At 36.6% G+C, this 15809-nt stretch overlaps 1 protein-coding gene across 2 annotated transcripts in view; it reads right to left on the bottom strand.

Moving 5' to 3' along the window:
• Nucleotides 1–377: 377 nt before the first annotated feature.
• Nucleotides 378–15809, bottom strand: part of bmp2k (BMP2 inducible kinase) — a 48653-nt gene continuing 33221 nt past the window's right edge. The window contains exons 8-16 of one of the 2 annotated variants that reach the window (XM_052125744.1): nucleotides 15419–15522; nucleotides 14472–14551; nucleotides 14225–14373; nucleotides 13943–14142; nucleotides 10634–10723; nucleotides 9250–9398; nucleotides 8207–8364; nucleotides 7883–8002; nucleotides 378–2689 (exon numbers count right to left, since the gene is read on the bottom strand). In XM_052125744.1, coding sequence (XP_051981704.1) covers nucleotides 1320–2689; nucleotides 7883–8002; nucleotides 8207–8364; nucleotides 9250–9398; nucleotides 10634–10723; nucleotides 13943–14142; nucleotides 14225–14373; nucleotides 14472–14551; nucleotides 15419–15522 — 2420 coding nt within the window. In that variant the 3' untranslated portion in view covers nucleotides 378–1319. The remainder of the gene's footprint in view (nucleotides 2690–7882; nucleotides 8003–8206; nucleotides 8365–9249; nucleotides 9399–10633; nucleotides 10724–13942; nucleotides 14143–14224; nucleotides 14374–14471; nucleotides 14552–15418; nucleotides 15523–15809) is intronic. The other variant, XM_052125745.1, reaches the window with a different exon arrangement.

Below are 15809 nucleotides of genomic sequence, written 5' to 3'. Positions count from 1 at the left end.
GATAAATAAACTATTTATGGCATTATTTTTGAAGACATTCTCACTATGCAACATGTTTCACAAGAGCCTAAAACTTTTGCACAGTACTCTGTGTGTGTGTGTGTATATATATATATATATATATATATATATATATAATGCTTTTTTTTTGTCTTGAATGTTTCAACTGCACTTAGATATTCAGCAGTAACTTTCCAAATGGCCCTTTCCTCAGACTTCCAGTTCATCTTACACCCTTTATGTGTGATACACTTGGTGCCCTTTTTTGTTTCAATCAAACAATTGGTATTTAAATATAACATTTAATTGATTATATTCTTTAATTTTCCCTTTCTACAAGGCATATACAGGTTCATGATTGTAGGTTTATGGTATGTACAGACAGTGGAACATATATCTGCATTTAAAGGTCACCTTGGGGAATAATAATATGGGAGCATAGTTAATAAAATGTTAATTATAAGTCTATTGTTTTCATCATATTCAACACCATAGTAAGATGAACTGCATGTTAACTGGTATGGCCATATTTTTTCATGCATGTATGTTGAAAGAACATTGTCACAACATAAGGATTTAAAATATTAAATGTACTCCATTTTTTGACAGTCCAAAATGTATATTTAGGGTGCATCAAAATAATGGAGTACATTATCAGCAAATTTAAATGTTTGGGTGACCTATTCCTTTAAATGTGTAAAAATCTGCATAAAAATGGTCTGTGTAAATGAAATTAAAATGGAGAAGGCCTACACTCCGATGATTCCATTGACACAAATGGGCTACAACAGCCACTGTGAATAAAAGGTACTGTAAAGCAGGGTGGGGCATACCCATATAAGGCTTCATGGTGTTTAATGGTGGATCATGCAGATATTACCTACATTCAAATTTTAGCTTAGAGGTCAGTGATGGAATACAAACTTATTAAATTGGTATTGTTCTCCTCTTCATTCTATTTAAACGAAGGATTATACACAGTCACCATTTTGTTGACTAAGCGCATATTGAGATGCAGCTTAAAGGGCTTACTTGCGAGTAAAGGCTAAGGGATATGCTTCAAAAGCCTATTCAAAAACATCCATATACACCACAGGTTTAAGTTACCAAAATGAAAAAGGTGTTATAGCTGTCCAGTTAAGTATTAAAACTTCAAAATCTACAAAAGTTGTATGTTATCTAATTGAAAGGCTAATGGCTGCACATAAACAAAGAAGCTGCCACCGATTCAGTAAATTTCAGAAGGCTGCTTCTACATTGCATAAATATAGCTGCATCCTTGCAGACTATCTTTGCAAGTGTGCTGGAAGACAAGACATTTACTGCTTTGAGGGGAAAGGAGCAGCTCCAAAAGGGTCAACATCCATCTGTGGGGTTTGCTGAGCTCCACTCTGTATCACCAGTTCTGTGAAAGGTACAGCACCAAAGTCATCTATTTTATTTCCATCAAATACATGTAGGGAGCTGGTCCCACTTTTATTGTCTCCCAAGCTCTGGGTCTGACTGTATCGACTGCCATCTTGTGGAGGAAATGGCTTGGCACCAAACGGATCCAACAAGGCATCCTCAGTGGGCAGTGCAGCCCCTTTTTCCCTCACCTCCCCCAGAGATATACTGATGTTCTCTTTCGAGTCAGATGTACTGAGGAACTCATTGCTGCTCTGTGAGTCCCTTCTGCCAACCTTCTTGTGCCTTCTCACCCGTTCAGGGGTACGGAAACTGGGCTTGTTGCTCTTCCTACCACCAGTGGGTGTGCCGTGGTGCCGCTTCCCATTGTTGACACTGGCCTCTTGCTTGGTGCGCCTTTGCCGTGAATTAAGTTTTTGAAGGCTGCGCTGTTTTTGCCTCTGTTGCTGGGGGCTTGCTGCTTCCTCAAAAAGCGCTTGACCAAAAATATCCTCCTGGTTTCTAGAGGTGGCTATTTTGTGGCTGGGCTGGAAAGGTGAGAAGCCAAACACATCCACGCTGTCAGGGGAAACGGGTGGCGTCTGGCCGCTGGGACCATCGCCACTCCTGCTGGACCTGGAGAGGTTTCTGTTAAAAGGAGCTTTGGTAAATACATCAGTCTCTTCCACAGCATTGTCCTGGCTTGCCTGCCTAAAAGGGGCTTTGGAAAAAATATCTATGCTCTCTGGTGACACTCTGGGCTGACCGCTGCCAACAAAAGGAATAGCACCAAAAATATCCACAATGTCTGCAGCAGGTATGGTGAGACTTGGCGAATCGGGAGGATTAATCATACTGGCTCTAGATTCAGATTTCACAATTCCCGTAAGATTAACTGCAGCCTTGTCATCTGACTGCCTCACTGACTGAAGTTTTGTCTTCCTTAGATCACAGTCTGAGTCTGAGCTAGGTTTGTCTTCCTCTTCCTCAACATCTTCTTCAGAGTCCATGAGTAATGGCCTCTGACCCAGGTTCTCAGGCTCAGTGTCTTCATGTTCACTGTTAAGACCTTCCTCCTCTTCTACCTCCTCGTCGTCACTGCTTTTAGGAGAGGGTGGGTCGGACTCAAAATCACTATCCGATTCCTCCCCTGCTTTCTGAGGCAGTAAACTAGTGGATCTACTTTTTTTGGCAGGTTTCTGTTCCTTGACAGATGGCAGGGTTGCATCTGGCATGGCTGTTAGTGCAGCAACAGCAACACTGGGATTCTCAGTTGGATGCTCCGCTGCGTGCACACCAGCTCCTGCTGGATGAAAACACAAGGTTGATGGTAAATGCCTAATTTACACTGCATATGACTAAAAATACTCTTAATAGATCTTGTACCTGTAGCTTTCCAACAGAAAATCCAGATACTTAAAAGGCATTTTGACTTCTTGTAGCAACAAATATTAAGTATATTTAATATTTATCTTTAGCCTAAAAAAAAAAAATCAGCAAAATAAGTTATTCACTTTAAAATCACAGAGCTCTATAAAGAAAGCTACAGTAGGGATAGACCTACAAACCTACAAGTGTGGGTTTAAGCATGACCGTCAGTGAAATGTTGAGTTTAAAAAGCAAAAAAGCATAATTTTACAATTTATATTTTTGTTGTTTGTCAAATTATGCTTCTTAGCTTTGATAAATCACTGCATGTCACTGCACTTACATGAAGCTCAAATAGAAATTCACACAGTACTCCCTTAATAACTACAAATTCTTCTGCTTTAAACATTGAAATAGATGTCGCAAAAATGGTAGAAAAAAAAATGGTATGGTCAAATAGTTGCACTTTACTTGCCCGACTTAAGTGCCCTAAAGATAACGAATAATTAACCCTCAGGTAAAATATGGATATCTTTAGAAAATACATGTTTAATGTCAGTTTAAAAATGTATACAGACATTTCCATACATCCTTATAAATTATTTTTAAAGTCATTAAAACTGAGATTATCAAATTACAAGGGAAATAACAAAATCTCTGAAGCTAAAATAACTTTCTATGGTGTATCACAATATTTGTCAACATGCATAATTGAGACATTTCACTAATTTTAAAAGCCTAAAATTCTCAACATGGCTAGGCATTGCCATTCTCCCCCTGCTGAGCTGGAAGAGATGCAGATCTGTTATCATCAAATCCATCCAAACTGGCAGCAAAAGACACATGATTAGCCAAACTCTGTGCTATGTACATGATCAACTGCAAAAATATATAAATAAATCAAACTTAAATAACTAATTAAATAAACAAGTACTACTACTACTGATATAATAATAATAAGATAGATGTGGCTGGGGAAGGGGTGAGGGTAGAACAAGGGAGGAAAGTAATTGTGGTGGTTTTGCATCAAAGTCTGAAAATTGGTGGAAAAAATGTAAAACGGCATCTGTTTAGACTGTCTGGATTACAATGTCTAATCATGGCCACCTCTTGGAATACAATAGTCTAAAGGGCAGCATATTGGAACATCCTTAATCATAGAAGATCGCAACCATAAGCAGAAATGTATTGAGTTTTCTTTTCCAGGCCCATCCGATGACGGTTCTAGTAAAGTTGCCCATAACATGTAATGTCTGACCATGTGGATGCCCAGACCTCTCCCTGCTTTGGTTAAATAGGGAACATAATGGAAATGTCATATTGCTCTGAAAGTAACATATTCATCCAACAGATTATCAGACCTCCTTCACCCGGCTCAACAGATGCTAAGCTGTTTGTCCTTTTTTGTCTCAACAGTATATGCAAATGATTTCGGGGCAGAGGTCACATATCTGTGATATGCCACAGTTCCCATTCTCTTACCTCATTATTTGAGCAAGTGTTTTTCATCCATGCAACTTTACCAGGCTGAATATTCAAGTGTTAATTCTTGAAATCGGTATATATAGAGAGATTATTTATTCTATTGTTTAAAGACCATTTTGTTTATTTTTCTCCCCCAATGACCAATTTTGCTGCTTAGATTAAGAGTTAACAATGGGATTAAGCTCACAAATGACACAAAACAACAGGGCAGCCACAGCGCATTATTGGTCCACATTCTTAAAGACTATAGGCCATAGCCATTTCCACCATCAGGTTTAAAACAATAGAGTTACTCTATAAGTGTCCCGTTTAATTCATCTACAATGGTTTCAATGGACACAAGCTTTGTTTTAACCATGTTATAAGGGGGTTTTGAGGCTTTGGATCAACTTTATCTTACTGTACAAGTAATTCACATAATATGAGCAGATAAAGCATTTAATGTTGATACTTCAATGTAAGCATTGATGTTTAAATTAAATCATGTGACTAGCCATTGATATAAACAAACACTTGTTGCACCAAAAGAAATGTCGGTGACTAAGACAGTCTGTATGTTTTAGTGACACTAAATGAGTCTTTTTCCTTTACAGAAATGTTCACATGATCATGAGGTTGGCATTATGCCATTTTCAAAATATAAAACTAAATTGTATTCAATCTTTGGGAACTCATTTAGATAAATGAACCCCTTTCACAGAGTGTGATTAAGTGTTCCCAACATATTTAGCAGCATAAACCTACAGCAAACTTCGTTTTGATTAAATAATTTTTTACAACTCTTTTGACTACTGTAAACCACTTCTCTATTGGTTTCTTCCTTTGGAAAGTCGTGGAAACATAAAAGTAGATTACGTTTCTAAAATAATAGAACAGTTGTTTTCAACTGTTCATCTGACACATTTTTATTCATGTTTAAAATGTAGAGATATTAGACAAAGACAGCCATGCTATTATCTAACAAGAGGAACATCTTGCTCTTGTGGTATAAAGGTGGAAGATATTTTTCAACAATAATAAAGCATTTTACATTCACTCATGGTTTGAGTTCCTATAACAAAAATCAACAATTATAGCATTGCTTTTAAATAAGCTTTATTAATAATTAGCATTTTATAAAGAAACATTCAGTTATACATTATGATACATGCGTATTTACATCAGTTTGTCAATTGGAGACCAAACATTAACAACTTATTTAACTGATGTTATATGTATGCATGTATGTCCAGATGAAAGATCACCTAGGAATGGTGGAGCTATGAACCTCTGTTCTGTCATCTATATCCTTGTTTCCAAAAGTGAAACATATGCAACATAAACAATTTGTTAAACAGCTAAGCCTCTGACACCTGTTCAGTGTATTCTGGGGCAACATGAGGTTTGAAATGAAAGCTGATTATTTTAATGAAGAAATTTTCTACCATGTAGTTTTAGTATTAGTGTTAATAAAACAAATAAGAAACACCATAAACAATAACCTTAAACTCCAGTTTATGTATAAGTGGATTTGGTCAGATTCTCAATAATTGTTTAGCTTACACTTGCACAACAGTAAACAATATGGCTCAAAAGTCTTTAAATACATAGATTTGTTCTTCCCCACACAAGTCTGTTAATTACTTGAATTTCAGCTAAACTGTCCACCAATATCCCACTCAGTCAAGATGTTTCTGAGAATGGCTGTCTTTAGCTAATACAGAATGGTTACAAACACATTAAAAATGTCATATAACACCAAAAGATGTACCGGACATGTTCTGATAAAGTCAGAACTTGAGTGGGTGATGAGATGAATGAGGACATCAAGAATAGGAATCCAGAACACTATTAATAAACTAAACTTTAAGATCAACCTACCTTTGAAAAAATTAAGTTTGAGTAAACATTATGGCAAGCCCTTATGTAAACCATTACTAAATGTACAATGAGTACCTCAAAATGCATGCAATGACAAACTAAATGTAAATTTTTTTATTAATTAAGGTCAATGCTGCCATTATGAATGATACAATAATGATAAGTGACATGTGATCAGGTTACCAGCGTTAACATGTAAAATGGCTCATACATTCTTAGACATAGCGTTTTCTATGGAAAACATCATTTGTAACCAGAAAAAGTTCTAGCATAGGCTACATAAGACAAAAATTAGGGTAAATAAGGGTAAATAAAAGAAAAAAGAGCTGCCAACTCTTAGTTGCTTCTGTAGATGCAACAGTTCTGCTTATTCAGCTAACCTCACTCCAATTTAACCTGCCAATGTTCCCTAAATTGGCAACTTAAAAGTATCTTCACAGTAAATTATAAGAAGGAAAAACAAGGCTCAATGAGGAGTTTAAAGCCAACTCTAACACTGGAGAGAGACTTGCGCTAAACTCCAAGAAAAATTGGCATGTTTAGAAGTAAACAAAGTGATTACGAGGATCGCAAAGTTTTCTGTCATTTGAGGTCCATACAAATTGTACCTGAGAACTTTTGGCACTAACAGTTGCTATGAACAACTCAAACACAAAATGAAGCAAACTGAAAAAATAAAATGAAAAACAAAACCTTGTGGATAATTAGGTTGCTCAAGAATCTGTAAAGCTACTCTCTCATGCCAACCTGGTGCCTTTTACAAAAATATGTTTATGCCAAAATTAAAAAAGGTTAAAAAAAATCCCTTGTATTCTGTATAATCTTTTCTTTACAAAAGGAAAAACACAGTTTCTGGTTGGCTAAAAAAATTTGCAGAAATCTGTAAAAACAAGCACAAAAGAGCAGCCACCAATTTCTAAATTAAATCGATAATGCAAATAAATTCTAAAGTATTTATATGTCACTATCACTGAACATGGAGATTAGACTTGCACACATACATACCACAGTAAAACTGCACCACCATATAAGAGTTGGCCCAAACAATTTTGTTAAAACTAAATCAAATAAAAGTACAAAGATTTGAAAAGCAAGCGCACAGCACAAAAAGAATTTACTATATTTTGAAAGTGCAAAGACAAATAAAAGTCAAAGCTTTAAAAATATATATACTGTACGTAAAAAAGAAAAATACAATAAAATACACAAGGCACCAGCAACAAACATGGAGGTGCTATAAAGCTATGGTTTTGAGAGCTTTAGTAAATACAAAACCCTAGAATGAAAATGTATATTTAAATCAACAAATCCTGTTAGTCTATATCTCTTATATGTGTATGATTGTTGTAATCTGCTGATTCTCTCTCAAATGCTTATATTTTACTATTTACTATCTCTGGCCTATTGGGGGCTACTAGGAATATCTTAATCTACTGTATGTGTATACTAGATATATACTGTATTATTTATATTCTTATCATATTTATACCTTATGATTGGTGAGATACAAACCTGTCTTCAAAAAATGATGACAAGACCACAACTGTGGTAAATGTACCTTTTTAAAGTTCCTAAAGGAATCAATCATAATTAACATTGATTTAGTTTTTCTCCTAGCTCCAGATGTGACAGTAATTTGTGGTGTAGCAGCCACATCCACCGAATCAGTAAAGGGTTCGGGAAGAGAAGAAAAAAGGGAAGCACGGGGATGAAGAGAGGGATAGAGGACGGTAAACAGGAAGGTTTGCTGAGGGTCCTTTGAAAGCCGGCTGCTAGAACTTGCCTGCGTTGGCCAGGAAGGGCACAGAGCCAAAAGGATCCTCAGGGTGTGAGGGCTGCAGTACCGGCTGTTGTCTGTCTGTGCTGCTGGCCACCATGCTGACAGATCTCTCTACTGGCTTTTCTGAATGGTGGGAGACAAATAGGTGTTAGTGTGGGAATAAAGAAGGGTGTGTATGCCCTCTGCTGGAGAGCATGCAGAATATTATAAGAGGATAGATTTATGGATGCAAATTCAATTTTGAAATCTTAAGTGGCTGAGGGACACTGAAGGACACTGTGGCATTTTCAGTGATTAGGATTTACAAAAAGAAACAAAGACACTTGCTTGCTCTGAGAAGGTCAAACTCTCGATCAAGCAGCTCCTCCTCAGTGAGTTTGGAGAAACTGTCCTCTCCAAATGGGTTCCAGCCAGACATATCAGGAGGGTTACTGACAGTCTGGAGAGGAGGGCTCATGACATCAACAGTGGACACTGGGTTTCTACTACAACAGAAGAAAGAAAAAAGGAAAGAAAAAAGAAACAGACATTGAAATAGTTATACTTCAATGGGCCAATAAATATAACACCAAAGTAATGGGTAAAATGTTACAGAAAGATTGGGAAAAGCCTCAGATATTTAAAATGTGGAGGAAAAAACATTTATATATTTTAAAATGCATACATTTAAAATGTGGAGGAATTACCACCAAATCTTTTTACAGGTTTTTAGACACTGTAGACACAATTTAAATGCCATTTACTGAAGACATAAATGGTCATTACCCTGAAAATCAGTTCCAGGGGGCAAATATCAACCTTAAATAAAAGATGCACATTTTTGAAACTGTACAGCACTCTACAAAATATGTTGACTTACTTTGCACAAGTATGGTTCAGTATTATAAACAGCATGCGTAACACATAGTGCTATTCAAAATGCCTGCCATTTCTGCAGCATCAAAAGGCCAAAATGTCCCTCTAGGAATTACTGGACATTTATTTATTTATTTATTACCCTTTATTTAACCAAGACGTCCCTTGAGATTAAATCTCTTTTTCGAGGGAGACCTGGCCAAGAAAGCACACCGAAGGTAAAATGTTAAAAGATCAACACAACAAAAACAGACATAAGAAAAAAATAGGACACAATAATGAAAACCTGGTCTACAATTACAGAATCCAATTTATACATAGCAATTGCACTCTTCAGTCATACACTTTTTTTTATCAAAGATTTGAATTCACCCAAGGTAACAAAGTGATTTATATGTAATGTGTTCTGGAGGGAATTCCATGACCAAGGTGCAAAATAAGTGACAGGTAAACTGACTCGGTGCCAGTGTACACAGAAGTTGTACAAATGTCTATGAAGTACAGAAGTTGCTTGCCTGATATTAGCAAAGGGGGTCTCTACTGGGGAAGGTCCGACAGGGTTATAGGAGCCCAGTGGGGCCTGGAACTCCAGAGGGGAGATATAGGGCACCTGTTGTAATGAAGCACGCTGCTGCTGGGCAAAGGCATGCTGGTACTGATGCATCTGTAAGAAGAAAAACTTTTAAAATGTAACTGCCTACATTATATGAATGAGTGTAAGTTTGTTTGTGGTGTGCTTGTTCTCGTTCATCTTCTGAACTGCGCTTGCTTTCTTTGACAGGAGGCTTACTGACAAATCGTAAACAATGATGTTTCTACTACAGTGTAAATCAGAGCCTTATGACACTTTCAAAAGCCATGGCCTTCATCCAACCAAACATCAGTAAATAAAAGATAAAAAGAACAGGCAGACTTAATTGCATTTAAAAGAAGAGCCAAGACATTTAATGCTCTAAAGCTCTAGGCATGGATGACACACACATTCTCTCATGCAAATAATAGCAACAATAATGCTATTGGGCCAAGAGCCATTGTTTCTAAGTGGAGATACAGCTTAGAGTAACCCAAAGCTATCTTACTACAAGATTAGATTTTTTTTTTTTTTTATGTTTTCAATTTAACAAAATGACCAAACCTAATTAATACATCATAATAGTATTTAAAAAGGTACTGCATTTTATACTTTACACTAAGTGTGTTTTCTCCATACACAATGACCATAAGGACACAGGGAGTTAGAAAAAGACACAAAGACATAAAGAAAGAGCCACACGGCGGCCTTAGAATATCCCTACAGTGTAATTGCCTCATATGTTACGATTTAACACTAAGAATCGGTCGATTTCACCACCCGATTCAATCCCCTGATGGTTTTGCATGGAGCAGATTGCATCCGAAATTAAACAGATGGTAACCATTCGGTGGAAAATGAGCTAAAAATTGCTCCGCCTTAACATTATGTGTTTAGTGAAAGTCAGTTAGCAACATTTCCTCGTTTAGCAGAAGTACAATTCAAAGGAATTGTTGATAGTTATGACTTGGTGACATGCTCTTGGACAGGGAAACTGTCTGGCACAGAAACCTGCTTCAGTGAGAGGCCAAATTATTATTTAAGGCAAACACGGTCTAATTTCAGACTTCTAAGAAAAAGGATTCATTAAAATACAATATACTAGATAGCCTACTGACATTCACATGGGAGGCTAAATTGAGAAAAAGTGCCACCATTTTTATGTTTTGTTGAGGACACTGAGTGCCAAATGTTTCAGCGTTTAATCTTTAACATTTCTCCCTTTGTCAGGCACATCACTAATTAGAGCTTAATGTAATTAAAATCCCTCTTTAAGAAGTAAACAAATGGCCCTTCCAGTGTTGTTCCATGTGTCGGAGGGGTCTCACCAGGGCAGTGTAGTGAGCCTGCTGTTGCTGCTGGGCTTGATATATAGGCTGCTGCATCATCATCTGCTGCTGCTGCATGGCCTGATGATACTGTAAAAGAAAAAGTGGGAGATGAAGAGGGGTGGAAAGTAGACAAGAGAGATGTGTCAATGGATATTCGTGAGGAGCTGTGCCGTCAAAAGGTTTATCCAATCTCATAATATACATTTATAGTTTAGGGCAGGGGTGACCAAACTATTTCTGCCTGTGATACTACATGTGATATAGTTTCCTAAAATTATACTTAAAGAGAAGCATTTCACACGATCACATTAAATATGTTTTTGAATATATAAATGACACAGTACATTCTGTGTTTACAAAAAATGCCCTCATAAATATAAATCCAGAGAGCAATTATTGGCCCTTTTATGAAACAGTTAATTTCTGATAATACAGTAATTTAATAAATATTATACTGGGTAAGAGCTTGTAAATTCCAATGCCCTTGGATTTTGTGTTTTTATTTATTAATGTCCATTCAGTGTCACTGCAATACACGAGCAGTAGGGTGACACGTAACAATAATCAGAATAAGTTACATTTTCCTACTATGATGTGATTCAAGTCATTACTCTCTATCAGTAATTCAATCATGGTTTCTGTTCTGTTGTTACTTGTGCTACAAAAACAATTTTAATTTGATAAAAATGATTGCACTCTCTTTTATTGGTTAATACACAAGGGCAAGCTGAGTGCATGCAGTACAAGCAGAGATGTGCAAGTGTTTCGTGCTCTCTTATGCCCTAACTCTCAAATAGCACTGAGAAATCTGTGAATCATTTCAACCAAATTACAACAGTTAATTAAACTTCCCAGCATTGCAGAAAACATTCTAGGAGAGTGTGCTTGGCTCGAGAGCACTTAATGCACTCGGTGTGGCCACAACGGCAGCTCAACTCAGTTGTACAATGTGTGGTATCCGGACATTTGATCGAGAACGAATACATGAGCAAAAGTATCTAACCAGATACCAGTCCTATAAAAAATGCATCATTCTTTAGGTGTGCTACTTTATCCTTGGAAATCCTCCAGATTTTCAACTTCCAATGGATGAAGCTGGTGGTGACTACAAAGAGAACGCACTACTGATATGATGCGCTATGAAATGTGGCTTAATGTTATAGCGAAACCCAGTGTTCAGAATAATCATTTCACATAAAATAGCGGGACAAATTCTATTCCATTTCCAAAATCTCTCGCAGGCCACATCAGAGCAGTTGGCGGGCTGCAGATGGCCCGCAGGCCATAGTTTGGACACCCCACGGGCCATATTTTGGACACCCCATATTTTGGACACCCCCCTGGTCTAGAGCAATAGAGGTGACCTCTAGACAACAAGATGTCAAGAAGTTGTTTAGAGCCATTACAACACTACAGTATTGCCAGCCTTTTGAAATATGGAGACTATGATGGTCTAAAGCCATGTACACACATGCAGCATCTTTATCGCTAAATTTATGGAACTCCTTGCCTTCCGAAATCAGATCTGCACCATCTTTGAAAAGTTTTAAAACATCACTTAAAACTCATTATTTTACGGAAGCATTTGGGTAAAGGTAATATTGGTGGTTGTCAATGAGATGTATCTTATGGTCTTAATCTGTCTTGATATTTATTTATAATTTGTTTTTAGGTTTGTAATCCTGTGTGAAATATTTTGTATTGTGTGATCATGCCTTTTTATGTGTTTTTTATATTTTTTTTTTTTTAATTTTGCTATGTAAAGCGCTCTGAGAATTAACTTTTAAAAGCGCTATACAAAATAAAGTTATTATTATTATTATTATTATTAAATGTTACTAGTCTCTGTACTCTCGCTAATCACTAGTGGGCATTTCTACTGCTGTTGCTCTAAAGTTATTGGTGGACTGCACATCTGACCATATCTCTTGAAAATCTGATGATAGATTAATTTGAATTTCTTGTCCCTAAAAATGCACAATCTGTAGGTAATTTGATTTTAAATTAACTACAGCAGCCTTCAGTGCATCATATCATTAATAAGATGCACAATCTATAAATGTAAGAATCAAACTCACTCAGACAGCCCATAATTTATTTTTTTCACCTACACCCATCATATAGCTTCTGAAAATATGGATTAAAACACTGGAGTCATATGGATTGCTTTTATGCTGCCTTTATGTGCTTTTTGTCCATTCAGTTGCATTGTATGGCCCTACAGAGCTGAAATATTCTACTAAAAATCTTAATTTGTGTTCTTTAGAAGAAAATAAGACACACACATCTGGGATTTCATGAGGTTGAGTAAATGATGGGAGAATTTCCATTTTTGGGTGAATTATCCCTTTAAACTTTGTGAACTTTCTCAAGTCACTGGACAAGCCCAAATCTAGTCACCAGAGGTCGCTGTCGCTCGTGTTTCCAGCTCACATTGAATATAAATGAGATCTAGTCACTGTCACTGAAAGTCTGCATGTGTGTGTGAGGCTTGAATGACTGGAGTGCCTTTCGAACTCTGGGCACACTGAGAGAGTGATTCAATCTAGAGTTTACTATTGCTCATTGTGTTACAGTTTGATGACCAAATGAGAAAAAAAATTTAATAAAAAAAAAAAAAAAAACAGAATAATCTTTCATCCAAACAGTTAATACGGACAAACTTGGAATTTCACAAGAACTATAATATAGCTGTCTGCCAACCACATTATGTACTTTTAACAAATGATATTAAATATCATGAGATTCATAGCTCAGATTTAAGGAATGTAAATTCATTCAAATTATATTTTTCAAACAGGAGATCATGCCTCATATAAAACACATGAAAAATATGTATCACTACAAGCATGTTTACTGGAGTTTGTAAGGAAACCTATAAATGCTCCATTCAAACAGCGCCACCACATTCTAGGTTGTGTTTATTATGTGTAAACAATGCAGTCATCATGTGCTTAACATCAGACCTAAATATTCAATCCAAACAAGGACCAATTGACTGTCACAAGTCATGTTTAATACAAAAAAACATTTGCTGTCACATGGATCTTCTGTAATCACTTAACTGGGTCAAATAAAAACATATGCATTGGCTTGGAAAAAAAAGCTCTTTAAACTGAACTTGTGCGACAAAGATCTTTTTAAAAGATCTGCATGAGATTGGTTAACATTTTAGACATATTATCAACAAAGGATGTGCGTGACAACCCTTTTCCTCCAGGGAGGCTTGAAACCATTAATAAGTCCTAGCAGTGCTGCACACTGGTGCACTGAAAAGGTGTCCTGAATCCCTAAGGTACCCGTTACCTGTTGCATGTACTGTAGCTGCTGTGCAGTGACTTGCTGTTGATGGTGGTGCATATTGTGCTGCTGCTGCTGCTGTTGTTGTTGTTGATGATGATGTAACTGTTGTAGTCTGAGGTCTCCAGGCTGCAGCTGCTGTAATACTCTTTTCTGTTGACTACTGCTCAGCAGCTGTCCAGTCGACTGCTGCCCATTTCCAGGTTCTGAGACAAGCACACACATAGGCAGTCAAATCTGTGTTCTCCAATCGCACATAGACAATATTTCAGAAAAATATTCACTCACCTTTCTGGCCATTACTGACCGTACCTGATGGTACAGTCATTTTCATAGGAGTTACAGAGCTGGACAAAGGCAAAACAGTACTATTTGCAGCTTTTGGTCTTTGCCTGGGTGCAATTGATGTTTCTGTTGGTCCAACTGAATCTGTTATTCTGATGAAGAAAAAAAATCCAAGTTAAGAACGAGCCACTTAAATAGTGAATTTTACAATCTAATCTAACATTCATACATATAACTCTAAAAATGATACCTTGCTTTCGTCAGGCTCTTCTTAGCAGCAATATCACTAGCAGTAAAGGGCTCTGGCAAGGAGCTAGGGAGGTTAGAGTTCTGTATGGGAGAAAACAACGAAAAACTCAAAACACACAAAACATTCCAAATAATGCAAGGGGAAAATAAGAGCAATAGATTAAAGGAATACTTCACCCAAAAATGAAACTTTTCATATAATTTACTCACCCTCATGCCATCCAAGATGTATATATCAATTTCGTTCTTCTGCAGAACACAAACAAAGACTTTTAGAAGAATATTTCAGTTCTGTATGTCCATACAATGCAAGTGAATGGTGGCCAGAACTTTGTAACCCAAAAAAGCACAAAGTCAACATGAAAGTAATCCATGAGACTCCAATGGTTTAATCTATGTATTTTGAAGTGATCTAAATAATTTTTGGGTAAGAACAAACCAAAATATAACTCAAAATTCACTGTTCATCTTGCCATTGCAGTCTCTAGGCAAGATAATGATTTCAAGCTCGATTACACTTCTTAGTGCTTGACTAATACACAGAGTGCTAGATGGTGCTATAGCAAGTGTTATTGAGCTTGAAATCATGATTGCCAAGGAGACTGCTGTTATCAAGATTTGTAGTGAAAAATGTGTTAATATTTGGTCTGTTCTCACCCACAACAGACTGGATCACCTTAGAAGACATGGATTAAATTAATTGAGTCATATGGATTACTTTTATGCTGCCTTTATGTGCTTTTTGGAACTTCATAGTTTTGGTCACTATTCACTTGCATTGTAAGGACCTACAGAACAAATATATACTTCATTTTTGTTCTGCAGAAGAAAGTAAGTCATACAAAACTGGGATGGTTTGAGGGTGAGTAAATCATGAATTTTCATTTTTGGGTGAACTATTCCTAACAACATTGTACATTCATTTATCTTACAAAGTGAGTAACTTACAAAGAGATTTGGCACTGGACACTCTTTTCCAGCTAACCGAAAGGCAAAGTAAGCAACTTGATAGATGTCAGGTCTCTTTTCTTGGTCAGGCTCCAACATGTATCCTGTAAGAAAGAAAATGAATGGTGCTTATATTCTGTCTAAATCCACATCAGATTTTAACTTTAGACCTATAGAAACCATACAAATATAATTACAGGCACTTAGAATCTATCCAGAACAACGTTTACATGCAGAGAAGACAGCTGAGAAGAGGCGGTTGTGAATTAACTTAGTGCATCCAGAAAGTATTCACAGCACTTCACTTTTTCCACATTTTGTTATGTTACAGCCTTATTCCAAAATGGATTACATTTATTATTTTCCTCAAAATTCTACAAACAATACCCCA

The sequence above is a fragment of the Xyrauchen texanus genome, chromosome 4, assembly GCF_025860055.1.
Source record: "Xyrauchen texanus isolate HMW12.3.18 chromosome 4, RBS_HiC_50CHRs, whole genome shotgun sequence".
Taxonomy (NCBI): domain Eukaryota; kingdom Metazoa; phylum Chordata; class Actinopteri; order Cypriniformes; family Catostomidae; genus Xyrauchen; species Xyrauchen texanus.
This window is presented reverse-complemented; position numbering and strand designations above follow the sequence as displayed.